At 53.1% G+C, this 13854-nt stretch overlaps 1 protein-coding gene and 1 long non-coding RNA gene across 4 annotated transcripts in view; one reads left to right on the plus strand and one right to left on the minus strand.

The window, feature by feature from the left end:
• The window catches only part of ATP2C2 (ATPase secretory pathway Ca2+ transporting 2), a 76835-nt gene extending 67043 nt beyond the window's left edge, over positions 1–9792 (plus strand). For 2 of the 3 annotated variants that reach the window (XM_061386889.1, XM_061386886.1), the window contains exons 19-27: positions 675–772; positions 866–916; positions 2233–2399; positions 2818–2886; positions 2961–3077; positions 4185–4332; positions 7499–7597; positions 7686–7827; positions 9410–9792. In XM_061386889.1, coding sequence (XP_061242873.1) covers positions 675–772; positions 866–916; positions 2233–2399; positions 2818–2886; positions 2961–3077; positions 4185–4332; positions 7499–7597; positions 7686–7827; positions 9410–9528 — 1010 coding nt within the window. In that variant the 3' untranslated portion in view covers positions 9529–9792. Of the gene's footprint in view, positions 1–674; positions 773–865; positions 917–2232; positions 2400–2817; positions 2887–2960; positions 3078–4184; positions 4333–5055; positions 6416–7498; positions 7598–7685; positions 7828–9409 lie in introns of those variants that run through there. The other variant, XM_061386887.1, reaches the window with a different exon arrangement.
• Positions 5659–7686, minus strand: LOC133230041 (uncharacterized). Its single transcript, XR_009730719.1, has 3 exons — positions 7549–7686; positions 6735–7210; positions 5659–6536 (listed from the first exon to the last, which is right to left on the minus strand). It is a non-coding gene; the product is annotated as an uncharacterized LOC133230041 (long non-coding RNA).
• Positions 9793–13854: the final 4062 nt, after the last annotated feature.

Below are 13854 nucleotides of genomic sequence, written 5' to 3' on the forward strand. Positions count from 1 at the left end.
CTGACCCTCAGGCTCTTCCTCGGCAGAGGACCAGCTCCCCCCTCCTCCTCCTACTGCGTTTATTACTGTTGGGAGGGGTGTCGCACCTTGGTCTTTTTCCCCCTCTTGTCTTGAGGCAGCCTGGCACTGGGGGAAGATCCCAGACTCTGGAATCAGACAGAAAGAACCATGGCAGGTCCAGTCTTAGCACTTACCTGCCCTGTGACCTTGAGAAAACCACCTCCCTCTCAGTTGCCTCATCTCTAAAGTGGGGGTCATCAGGCCTTTGTTGCCAGTTTGTTCTGTGGATGGAATTAAGGTCACATACCGTAGCAGGTGGGGCCAGGGGTAAAGAGTCAGCCTGCAGTGCGGGAGACGCAAGAGACGCAGGTTCAATCCCTGGGTCAGGAAGACCGCCTGGAGAAGGGAGTGGCAACCCGCTCCAGTATTCCTGCCTGGAGAATCCCATGCACAGAGGAGCCTGGCAGGCTGCAGTCCACAGGGCCGCAGAGTTAGACACGACTGAGGGCACGCACAGCATAGCAGCATAGCTCTCCAACTGGAGCAGTGGTGGTTTTGTTCTTGTTTCTCCCAGTGGCCAAGGAAGGGCCAGATGTCAGGCAGGCGCAGTGAGGGGTGAGGGCAGGGACCACAGGCTCAGGCCCTCAGAAGGGACCATCCCCTTCCCGTCCCAGGAAGGAACGTCGGTCTGTGCAATGGGAAGCTGAGCGCCATGTCCGGGGAAGAGGTGGAAAGCGCTGAGCAGGGAGAGCTGGCCGAGCACATCAGGAAGGTGGGGTCCCCCCCCGGGGCTCGCCGGCGGGGGCAGGGCGGGGCTGCCCGGTCCTCAGCACTGATGCTCCGTCCTCTCCGGCTCCGGCTCCAGGTGTCCGTCTTCTACAGGACCAGCCCAAAGCACAAACTCAAAATCATCAAGGTCAGTCACGCGCCTCTTCTGGTCCCTCGGGGCACAGCTCGAGGTGGGTGGGGGGCGGGTGGCGGCTCTGCTCACAGGTGGCCCAGTGGGGGCCCCAGGGCAGCTGCCCCGGCCTCTGGGGAGAGGAGAACTGGGGAGGCCCTGTGCTGCGTCCACCAAAGGCAGGGAGTGGGAACTGGGTGGTGGAAAGGGAGGAATGCAGAGGCCAGCCTTGGTTAGTCGGGTGCTTCTTGGTGTATTAGTTTGGTGTATTAACTCCAGGCCTTAGTTTCCTCATCTGTAAACTGGGGAGAATGTGAGCAATACCAGCTAATTCACAAGGCAGGAGAGAAGAGGGTGAAATGAAGCCAGCCCGTGAAGCCTTTACAGCTGCCTGGCCCACAGCAGTGCCCAGGAAGAGCTGGTGTGACGGTGCTTCAAAAACAAGAGGGCTGGAGTGAGAGGCTCCTGCAGACGTGTGCTTTTCCTGTACACGGATGCTTTGAAAAGTTGCTCTTTAACGCTTGTGTTTTTCTCTTCTGTGTTACTTGGGGGTTTTTTAGTTCTACAGAGTGAATCTCTGTGCCAGTCATTCTTCAAAGAAAATATTAATACCTGTTGGGCATGACATGGATTCCCATGGGGACAAACTGATTATTCTTTGTTAATGGTTGTCAACTGAAAAAAATCAAGCACACCATGGGAGTTGTGAGTTTTACTTGAGGCAGAATGAGGACAATAGCCCAGAGACAGCACCTCAGGTAGCGCTGAGGAACCGCCCCAGAGCGGGGAGGACAGATGGAGGGACTCTGTGACACCAGACACGCGACTCTGGTGCCGTGCTGACGGCACACGTTATAGCGGAGGCTTGGTGCTAGTCACGAGGAGCTGATGTCTCTGTTGATGACTTTTTAGCGCTTTTCTGGATATGAAAGGATGTAAGAATCGAGGCTTGTAACATCTGCTCCTGAAAATAGCTAGCCTGTTCTGTGGGTTTCTCCCTCACTCCTCATCTAGACCCTGAGCTGCTTTTGGGGTGTGTGGAAGGTCAGCGGCTGCAGTGGCTGGTTACTTCATCCTTGTAGAAGCAGGTGGCCAGTTTTTGTTGTCATGGTGACAGATGACACAGGCACTGTCCCCTCTGTGGTCTTAGTTTAGGGCTCACCACAGCCCTGAAAAGGAGGGGCTGTGATCCCACTTTGCAGATGGAAAAGCTGAGGCCGAGAGGGTCATGGCTCGCCTGATGTGGAGGGAGATGAGGGGCGATGGCAGAGAAGGGTCTGGAAGGCAGGTGCTCAGGCTGCAGCCCCCTCCTCTCCGGGCTCCTCTTTGTGAAGGCTCTGCAGGAGACAGGGGCGATTGTGGCCATGACCGGGGATGGGGTGAACGACGCAGTCGCCCTGAAGTCGGCGGACATCGGCATCGCCATGGGGCAGACGGGGACGGATGTCAGCAAGGAGGCCGCCAACATGATCCTGGTGGACGACGAGTTCTCGGCCATCATGTAAGCCCCCCTTCGGGTGGTTCCTTAGTCACAGAAACACCTGGGGTGGCGGCCCGCTGCTCTGCTGCGGTGGATGTACACGGCGTCCCCAGGCCCACCCTACAGAAAGCAGGGTCAGGGGCCCGTTCTCTTGGGTGAATCGCCAAGGGGCAGGAGGCACTTTGGGAGTCCTGGGTGAGGGCTGGGGTCCCAGGGTTTGGATGAGAGAATGATCTGTGTGCAATCTTCAGGCAGAAGGGTGATCGTGGCTCGGGGACCCGTCCCCAGGGGCTGGTGACACCTATGAGGACATCCCCCTCCTCTACCATTCCCGAGAATGCCAGCAAGGAGACCATCGCTTCCTTTAGCAACCGACGGAGCTGGCTGACCCTTCCCACCCTGCCGTCTTTGTCAGTAAACGCTTTCTCCTCTCTTGCAGGAACGCAGTGGAGGAAGGCAAGGGGATTTTTCATAACATCAAGAACTTTGTCCGCTTTCAGCTGAGCACGTAAGTCCAGGCCGGCGCCCCCTAGTGGCCGGGTCTGGGAGCAGCTGGTGACCTGCCGTGTGTGTGCCCTGCAGGAGCATCTCGGCCTTGAGCCTCATCACGCTGTCCACCGTGTGCAACCTGCCCAACCCCCTCAACGCCATGCAGATCCTGTGGATCAACATCATCATGGACGGGCCGCCGGCGCAGAGGTGAGGCAGTGGGCTGGCGGGGACGTGCCGGGGGCACACGACAAGGGGTACACACCGAGCACGGGAGGAGGCATCTGGTGGGCTGGCCAGGCAGTGGCAAACTCTCTGCCTCAAAGGCTCTCCCTGGGCTACCTGCATTCTGGTCACTGCCTCCAAGAAGTCCTCCCTGATTACCCTGGCAGCAGCCTCCTCCCTCCCAGCCACTTTACCCTGCTTTATTTTTACCTAGAGGGGAAACTATTTCATTGTTTATCTGATCATAATCCATCTCCCCTGTAGGATGTCAGCTTTGTGGGGGAAGGCTTTATTCCCTGCAGGGTCCTCAGCTCTGCAGTGGTGCTCGGCACACAGCAGGCACTTAGGGAATTAGTGGCTGGATGAGTGAGAAGGGGATGTGAGGCCAGCAGAGTGACACAGGAGGCAGGATGGGCTCTGGAGGTGGGGAGGCCTGCGTGAGCATGCGAGGGGCTTCCCTGTGTCTGAGCACAGGGTAGGTGGGGCCACTGAAGTGTTACTATTACTGATCTAATCATCGCCAGTGACAGCTTCATTCCCCCCATGGCCAGAGGCTTCCCTCTTCTCCATGCTCTTCCTGGGAACGGGGTGTGAGCACAGATGGACCCCAGCGTATCTGCCTAGGAGGGGTCTCCCCCAGCATGCTGCCTCCTTGGTGTCCCCACACCGCCCTGCTGGCTGATCCTATTTCAGAGTTGGCTGAAGGCAGATCCCATTTCTCCAGGCCAACTGGGACGAGGCCAGGCCCCAGATGGGGAGGCCCATCACCTCCAGGCCCAGGTGATGGGGTGGCCAGGCGCTGTTCAGGATCCTTAGGTTGGCCGAGGGCGGGCTTTTCTGTGGCCCCGCAGGTGGAGGACCTGCAGGGCTGTCCACAGGGTCCAGGCCATGAGGGGTACCCAGGAAGGAACCGAGGGGAGCTGGGCGATGAGGGAGGGGGCAGAGGATCAAGACGACCTGGAGGCGCTGCACACGCCCGTCCAGGCCTTTGACGTGGACCCTGGCGCGTCACTTCACCATGACCTTGTGCATTCGACCTCTGCACGTCTCTTCAGTGGTTTATTTCAAAGCGTCCGGTTTTGTCCCGAGCAGCCTGGGTGTGGAGCCGGTGGACAAGGACACACTCCGGCAGCCGCCGCGGAACGTCAAGGACCAGATCCTGAGCCGAGCCCTTGTCCTGCGGATCCTCCTCTCGGCCACCACCATCATCAGCGGGACCCTCTTCATCTTCTGGAAGGAGGTGAGGGCGTCCTCGCGGGCTCAGTTAGGCACGGCGGTCAGGCCCCGCCCCCGGGGCTCAGGCTCCATGGGGTGTGGGCGGAGGTGGCAGAGAAAGAAGGGGACCCGGTGCCTCTCCGGCTTGCTGTTACCCCTGGGAAACAACCTCAGCTCTGAGAGAGACTCCTGTTTTAGTCCCAGGAGGTGGCTATTTGGGAGACCTTACCTTTTTTAAAAACGTTTGTCTTGGAGTACAGCTGATTCATCAGTTGTACAGCAAAGTGGTTCAGCCATACATACATTCATTCCTCCTTTTTCAGATTTTTTTTTTTACCTTATAGTTTATTATAGGATATTGAGTAGCGTTCCCGTGCTGTATACAGTAAGTCCTTATATATAAATTCATCCCAAAGTCCCAATTTATCCCTCCACATTTCCCCTTTGGTAACCATTAAGTTTGTTTTTGAAGTCTGCAAGTCTGTTTCGTTAATGAGTTCATTTGAATAATTTTTTTTTAGATTCCACACCCAGCAATATCATATTTGTCTTTCTCTGTCCGACTTAGGATGGTCATCTCTAGGTCCATCCATGTTGCTGTCAATGGCATTATTTCATTCTTTATGGCTGAGTAATAGTCCATTATATATAACATATATGCACATACACACCACACCTTCTTTATCCATTCCTCTGCTGATACGAACATCAGGGTACATGTATCTTTTCAAATTGTGATTTTCTCCAGATATATGCCCAGGAATGGGACTGCTGGATCTTAAGGTAATTCTATTTTTAGTTTTTTAAGGAACTTCCATACTGTTCTCCATAGTGGCTGCACTAATTCACATTCCCATCCACAGTGTAAGAGGGCTGCCCTCCTCCATACCTTCTCCAGTGTGTACAGACTTCTTGATGATGGGCATTCTGACTGGTGGGAGGTAGTATCTGATTGTAGTTTTGATTTACATTTCTCTAATAATTAGCAATGTTGAGCATATTTTCATGTGCCTCTTGGCCATCTATCTGTACGTTGTCTTTGGGAAAATGTCTATTTGGTTCTTCTATCCATTTTTTTATTGGGTTTTTTGTATATTTTGGAGACTGATCTGTTATTGGTTGCTTCAGTTGAAAATATTTTCTCCCATTCTGAGGGTTGTCTTTTCATCTGCTGATGACTTCCTTTGCTGTGCAAAATTGTTTTCTTTCTTGAAATACAGAATTTTAGAAACTAAAGTAGAAAAAAAAAAAATCCTGTCAAGAAATACCAGGTGGAAAATGCGGGCTTCCAATAAAATGAAATTTTAGGGCAACAAAAGTCTAAAAGGCCACGAAAGAGAAATAGCCCTGCTGTGATTTGAACAATGGCTACTTATATTTTTTGGCACTGTCACGCGGAATCTGGATCTTTCCCTGCATTCCACACAGAGCGTGCACAACACAACAGCTTTATCGTAAAATGCCTGCTTGTTACACACATTTTAGGTCAAGCTACCGCCAGAGACAAATCAATAGCAATACATCAGGGACCGAGCAATCTCAGTGGTGGGTGACGTTGCAGAATTCTGCCAAATGAAGGAACATACTAGGCTGCGAGCAAAGCAAATGGGGGAGTTAAGAAAGGAAATATTTTAAATGTTAGTAATTAATTCAGACATTGTACTATCTCCAAAGAGATTAGTGCACTGGCAAAGGGTTCCGAGCACAGTGGAGGGCTGTGGGCAGCACGCACCAAGAACACCCAGCCTTGGTGGGGAGTGGTGGTCTTCCCACTCACTCCCTTTTGCCAGAGGTCCAGAAAGAACTGGCAGCACCGTCACCCTGCCTGCTGAGCCTCCACTCTAAGCGGCAAACTGTAAGGCAAGAGAGGAGTCCCCAAGGGGAGCAGAGATCACTGTAAGCTTCTAAGACAGGAAGATGGGCCATGAGTCCCATTCAAATCCCAGAGATGGGGCCAAGTCCCCAGAAGTAGCTGTGGAGACTTGAAAACTGGACACTCCTCATTGCATAGAAATATCAAGGACAACTGGAAAAGTCCTCAGAGAAATGTTCCGTGAGAATCCAGCTCTTGGAAGCAGCACTAAAACATCCACTTTACCGGTGTCAGACAGACATGTAGTGGGACGCTGCGGCGTAGCTCAGGGAGCTCAGCTCTGTGACGACCTAGACGGGTAGGATGGTGGTGCAGGAGGGAGGCAGCATGTGCCTACTCACGGCCAATTCACGGCGCTGTACGGCAGAAATCAACACTGTTTAGCAATTACCCTCCAATTAAAAACACATGGGAAAAAATTCAAGCTCTTTGACTCAGGGTCTCAGGGCTGGAAAGCAACCCTCTATTCATCCAGGCAACGACGCCTCTTGCATCTCAGCAGGAATGAGGTCGGTCAAGGACACTAAAATGGCTTTACGAAGCAACAGACTTACCTTTTGGACCAAGGTCTGCTGGGCCTGAGGGTCAGCCAGCCCTGGGAGGCCTGGGCCAGCAGCTGCCAAAGCTTCCAGGTGTGGGCCCTTCCTTCCTGGACGTCAAACTCACAAAAGCCCCTGCTGTGTTACATTTCGCACTCTGAAGCAAGTTTACTGAGGCCCCACGTGTTTATTTCCGTTGTTACTTTCATTGAGGAGCATCAGAGAAAGTGTTGCTGTGGTTTATGTCAAGTGTTTTTCCTGTTCTCCTCTCGGATTTTTACAGTATCCAGTCTTACATTTACATCTTTAATCCATTTTGAGTTGATCTCTGTGTGTGGTGTTAGAGAATGTTCTGATTTCACTCTCTTGCCTATAGCCATCCAGTCTGAAGAGACTGTCTTTTCTCCTCTGTAGGCAGGGGGGTCTTTCCATGGGTCACCTTTCTGTGGCCCCGCAGGTTCAGGCACCCCTGTGCTGAGAGCGCCAGTGACCTAGGTAGAGAATCGGGCAGGCGTGTGAGGCAGGCACCCTGGGTGCAGGAGAGGGTCTGGCCGGGACGCTGGATCACCCCCACTTCTCAGCTTTTCTCGAGCGTGCCCCCATCCCACCCCAAGAGGTGCAGATTGCCTCCTTCCTGCATCCTGAGCTCAGGAAGGTGGAGAGGCCCCACCTTTGTCCAGCCCAGGCGCTCAGCCAGGCGCAGGTTCTAACACAGTGGTCCCGAGAGCGGGGTCCCCCGTCTCCCTCACACCTCCTCACCCCGCGCACTCGTGTTCCAGATGCCCGAGGACAGGGCAAGCACCCCGCGCACCACAACCATGGCCTTCACCTGCTTCGTGTTCTTCGACCTCTTCAACGCCTTGACCTGCCGCTCCCAGGTGAGCCCCCGGCAGGACGGGATCGCAGCCTCCCGGCCCCAGTGCTCCAGCGGCTCTCGTGCGCTGACTACGCCCTTCTCCCCCGCAGACCAAGCTGATCTTCGAGATCGGCTTCCTCCGGAACCGCACGTTCCTCTACTCTGTGCTCGGCTCCATCCTGGGACAGCTGGCTGTCATTTACACGCCGCCCCTGCAGAGGGTCTTCCAGACAGAGAGCCTGGGGGCGCTGGGTGAGTCTGAGGGCTCATGGGGGCTGTCCTCACTGCCTGCCTGGGGCATGAAGTCCCCTCGAGGGGCCATCCTGTCCCCAGGGGACTGGGCTCGTGCCTGAACATGAGCACCGGGCAGGATGGGGGGGACGCCACGCAGAAGAAGGCGCGAGACTCAGGGGCTGGAGCCCCTGCTGGGAGTCAGGGGAGGGCAGAGGGGTCACAACACCCTGGCCACACCCCTCCCCATCCCGGGACAGGAGGCCCCGGGGCAGCCGGATGGACCACGGTCTATGCTGGCTCAGCCTCTGACGTGCTGCCTGGGCCTAGGAGTGTGTCAGCCTGCTGGGGGCTGTAATGGGGCCTGTGTGACAGGGACCCTGCTTACCTGGAGATCGGACTGTGCCAGCCGGCAGTTCCTGCTGAGAAGGCCACACGTAGAGACTGCGGCCCTCCAGGTCCCAAGCACACCTGCCCCGGGCGGAGCGCCGGGCGTGCTCCCCTGCGTCCTCCCCAGGCTTCTGGCAGCCCCACCGTCTTTCCGTGAAAGCTGTGCAGGGTGACTGGGCCTCCTATGCCTGAAACACTGACGGGTGGGAACAGAGAGGGAGGAAGAGGCCTGGGGAGCGGCAGTGAGCAGAGCCTGTGCGGGGAGGGCTCCGGGGTGACCACCGGCCCAGCCTTCCACTGGGGACCTCAGACCCCAGCGGGCAAGGGGGCTGGTGAGACTGCCGGCCCTGCCCAGGATCTGAGGACCATAAAACCATTGGTTGTGTCTGAGGTGGTGGAGACAAGGATGCTAAATACCTGGGGACTCTCAGCTTTTCCTCCCCCAAAATATAAAAAGCAGGGTCACTGGGAGTGCAGACAAAAGAAAAAAACAATGTTTTTACAGCTGTTTCCATCCACTGGGAATTCCATCAGCTTACCTTATCTAAAGAAGTGCGAGGACTGTGCCAGGCACCACAGCTGTCACAAATCCTCGACAACAGGGAGCCACGCAGAGGCTCGGGGGCCAGGCCACCTGGATGAGTCGGGGTGGGGCTGGACTGGGAGCCACGGCCTGGGGCGTCTGCCCCAGGAGGGCTCTCTTCACAGCCGAAGTTGGCAGGCCTGCTGCCCGGCTCTGTTGTTTAGTCGCTCAGTCGTGCCCAACTCTTTGCAACCCATGGACTGTAGCCCTCCAGGCTCCTCTGTCCATGGGATTTTTCCAGGCAGGAATATGGGAGTGGGTTGTCATTTCCTTTTCCAGGGGATCTTCCCGGCCCACATCTCCTGCACTGCAGGCAGATTCTTTACCGCTGAGCCACCAGGGAAGCCCAGATCAGAGCCGCCTGCACAGACCAGTAGGTCCTGGTGAAGCTGGCTCTGCAGTGTTCTGCATCCCGGGTTGGAGAGATCTCTGCCCCCTCGATGGGCATGGACAGTCTGGCCCTCAGCTCCTGGGTCCTGGCCCCTCACCTCTGTCTGCAACTGCCCAAAACTAGAGGACAGAGCTCCGTGGCCACGCTGGGCATTGTGCCAGTGCTGGGCATCGAGGGGCTAGGGACCAGAGGGTATGCCGTGCACTCTCTGACCTTTTTCTCTTTTTGTCTGTTGGTAGATTTATTGCTTTTAACCGGATTGGCCTCGTCTGTGTTCATCTTGTCAGAGCTCTTCAAGCTGTGTGAAAAGTTCTGCTGCAGAGCCCAGAAAGCCCAGACCCCCCAGGAAGACGCATAGTGGACGCTGACCCGTGGGAAGGTCCCTAAATCTCTATTTTTATGTGACTGTGGCCCTCCGCCTGCCCCGTCCCTTCCGAGACGTGCCTGAGGACACGCCAGTGTCGGGTCCGCTCACCTGGCTGTTCCTGGGGAGCCGGTGGGGCGTGCAGGCCCAGCCCCGAGTCCTCGGTCCCTGTGTGCATCCGCCGCTCCGTGCTGCCGGGCCCTGGGACGATCCATGAGGAGCCGGCACTATTTATTAAATGATGGTGATTTTTATGAACCGCGTCTGGCTCTGTATTTGTGCCATAGCTTGGTACCGCGCAGCCCCTGGTAGGAGGGGACAAGGGGTGGGGGGTGGGGACGGAGGAGCAGGGGCAGGGTCTGGGCTTCTGGTCACTCTGCCCGTCTCCTCACCCACAAAATGGAGGCTCTGGCTGTCTTTAAGGGTGATGCCAGGGGCCCGATGATCATTCTGTTGGCTTTAATCTGCGCTTACCTACAAGTGGCCAAGTGGGGAACTCACAGCCTCGTGTTCGTGACCCCGGAGCACGTGGCGAGAGCCGGTCACGGCCTGAGCGGCCTCAGCAAAGAGGGCCTGGGCTTCTGAAGCTGAGCAGGGCATGGCCTCTCCCCCCAGAACCAGGACTTCCCACAGCCTGAGCCCCAAGACTGGTTTTGTTGGTGGTGGGTTTTCTTTTTTTGGCCACACTGTGCGGCATACGGGATCTTAGTTCCCTCAGAGCGATGGAACCCATGCCCCCTGCAGTGGAAGTGTGGAGTCCCAACCACTGGAACGCCAGGCGAGGCCCCAAGACTGCTCTCAACACACGTCCACCCCTGCAGCTGAAAGATGGCAGGGAGATCTGTGGCCAGGCAGAACCGACCATGGGGAACCAGAAACGGAACTCCACCTGCCATGCAATGCGGCCACAGCTGTAACCTCCCCCTCCCTCAGGGTTTTCCAGAGAAATCAAACCACAGAAGGAGAGCAGAGAAAGAGAGAAGGACATTTGTGTTAAGTAATTAATTAGCTCACCTGGTTGTTGGGGCTGGTGAGACCGACGTCTCCAGGGCAGGCCAGAGGCTTGGGCAGCAGTTGGCACTGCCCTGTCCCTGACCACTGGTCTGGGGGCTAGGCTTCCACTCTCTCACTGCCGCAACCTGACCTCCATCGCTGGCTGGGAACCGTAACCCTGCTTCAAGCCGCTGCAGGCTGAGGTCACCTGAGATCACTTCAGGTCAAGAAAGAGAAAGGTGCATCATTATTAATAAAATTCAGAAAGAATTCTCTAATACCAAGAGAAAAAAAGAAAGGTCTAGAAATCAGAAAGGAAGGGAAATTATCCTTATTTCCAGGTATGCCGTCCTACTAGGTGCAATCAGCACAGTGTGCACTTTAAACTGGACAGTCTTGTATGTCAGTTATATCTCAGGAAAGCTGGAGGGAAAAAAGAGAAGTCACACAGCCAAGACATAATAGAAAGATGCTTTACAGTGCTGGGGGAAAATGTCAAAATATCTTTAAAAAAAAAAGCAAAAACAATCCTTTGAAAATTAAGGCAAAATATTTTTTTCAGACAAAAAAAAAAAAAAAAAGATCCTAATAGCTGCAGGCCTGCAGAGAATTCATGGATAAACAGAAGCAGTGACCAGCAGTGGTTCTCAATGTATGGTTCCCCACACCAGCCATGGCAGCATCATTTGGAAATTTATTAGCGATGTCAACTCTCAGATCCCTACCCAGAACTACTAAACTCTGGGGGTGAATTATATTCCCTCTTTTTATTATAAAAGTGTTTAAATGTAAATGAAAGTTTTTTCAAAAGAAAGAAGACTAGGAATATGAACCCTAGATTTCACTCTGATTAACCCTATGGACAGAGGAGTCCATGGGGTCACAGAGTCAGACATAACTGAGCAACTCACACACAACACACACACACACACACACACACACACACACACACACCCCTTAATTAGTTGTGTGATCCTGGCCAAGTCACTTCATTACAGTACCTTAACTCTTGGTGACTTAGAAATTATAACTGATAAAATGATAACAATAAAATTTATTGTGTTTGTGTCTAACTGTATGCCTAGAATTCTATCAAGTGGTACAAAGGAACAAGGGACTGTTCTCCAGGCAGCAGGGTTGGGGTGTGGGGGCAGGAGGAAAGGCAGTATGGTTTCTGGAGATAGATAATATTTCCTATTATAGAGAAGATATATCCCCGACGGCTCGGCGGGTGAAGGATCCGCCTGCAGTGCAGGAGACTCGAATTTCATCCCTGGGTCGGGAAGATCCCCTGGAGAAGGAAAGGGCAACCCACTCCAGTATTCTTGCCTGGGAGAATTCCACGGACAGAGGAGCCTTGCAGGCTACAGTCCAATTGGTCACACGAGAGTTGGGCTCAACTGAGCGACTAAGCGCACACGCAGAGAAGAAAACTGTCACTTCATTCCATCGTGAAGAAGTAAGGCGTTAAGATCTTGGTATATTTTTATATACCTTCCAGACATTTTACTATCTACATAAACATGTCTTTTTAAGAAAAAATAACATTTTGACTATTCTGTTAAAAAAAAAAAAAGGTAGAGGGGACTGTAGGTGATTCTGACGTGGGCTCAAGGTCGAGAACCACTGGATAAAAGAATGCAGCAAGGTAACTGGGTACAAAACTAGGTTGAGAGCCTCCCAGTGTTCAGTCATCGGTTTGCGGGGGTGGGGGCGAGCCCACTCACAGCCAGCGATGACAAATGTACACAGCAAACCTGGGTGTTCCTGTTCTTCGGGAGGAAGCAGCAGCATCAGCCGGTGTCGGTTCTGCCTACGTGCATCAGCATTTACTGCCATTGTGAAAATACCATCATGATGGTAGCATTCTGGCTGCGTCTCCTGGCATGTGGACCTTACTGCCCCGACCAGGGTCACACCTATGTTCCTTCAGGGGAACCATGGAGTTTTAACCACTGGACGGCCAGGAAAGTCCCCTATCAAACATTTCAGATGTAGTCAAAGTGCTACCAAAGATCAGACAGAATCAAGCATTTGAAAGGGAAAAAAAAAGGTAGTAACAGAAATAGCTTTTACATCTTTTTATCATAAAACTGAATCACTTTGCTGTATGTCTAAAACTAACAACACTCTAAATCAATTATAGTTCAATATAAAGTAAAAAAAAATGTTAAAGAGAATAAAAAATTTTAAAAAAGGAAATACATTTTGGATGGAGCAAAGATTTAGGAGGAGGACTAGAAAGCACAACAGTAGTAGAAGAAAACGGTTTTTGAGCAGCAGGTACACATAAACTAAATTTTAATAGTTGGTGAAAACACGGCCATGGGCACTCCAGGTCTCAAAAGTATAAACTGAGCTTGAAAGAGGTGTGTTGTTTGTTAATATCTAGATAAAAAAGCATGTACCTTTTGATCCAGTAACGTGGCTTTGAAAGGTGCATCCTCCAGACAGAACCACAGAAAGACGAGCATACACTATGTTCCCTCCAGCGGCGAACAGTTACAGACAGACCATTCCCAAGCCGGGGGTGGTTGAGCGCCACAAAGAATGGGGCATCCATCTCACGGGACGTCACACAGGTGGGGAGAACAAAGGGGGAGATACAGAGGCATTTCTACCCCAAAAAAGGTGAGGGACAGACCAGGGTGTGTAACACTTTACCTCTAGGGAAGAAAAGGCTAGAGGGGCACAGGGGTTAGACTTAGCTTTCAGGTCACACTCTTTTGCATTTTGACCTCTTTTGCCATGTATGCATGAGCTAATCTTTTAATCAAAAAGTACAGTGGGTCCATCAACAGATGAATGGATAAAGAAGATGTGATGTGTGTGTGTCATGGAATACACTCAGCCCTTAAAAACCCATGAGGTTCTGCCATTTGCAGCAACACGGACGGACCTGGAGGGCAGTGTGAAGTCAGACAAAGATGGATACGGTCTGGAATCGCTTATACGTGAAATCTAAGAAACAAACTACCGAATCAAACAAAAAAGCCGCAGGCTCACAAATACAGAGAACAAACTAGGGGTTACCAGTGGAGAGGGGCAATACAGGGGGTGGGGAAAAATTATGGGGTTACAAAATCATGTGTGAGACTTTTTGAAAAGTGTAAAGCACTAGAGAATTTAAGCCCTGGAGGAGGAAACGGCAACCCGCTCCAGTGTTCTTGCCTGGAGGATCCCTGGGACGGCGGAGCCTGGTGGGCTGCCGTCTATGGGGTCCCACAGAGTCGGACACGACTGAGCGACTTCACTTTCACTTTTCACTTTCGTGCATTGGAGGAGGAAACGGCAACCCACTCCAGTGTTCTTGCCTGGAGGATCCCA

Source organism: Bos javanicus, chromosome 18 (assembly GCF_032452875.1).
Source record: "Bos javanicus breed banteng chromosome 18, ARS-OSU_banteng_1.0, whole genome shotgun sequence".
NCBI classification, from domain to species: Eukaryota; Metazoa; Chordata; class Mammalia; order Artiodactyla; family Bovidae; genus Bos; species Bos javanicus.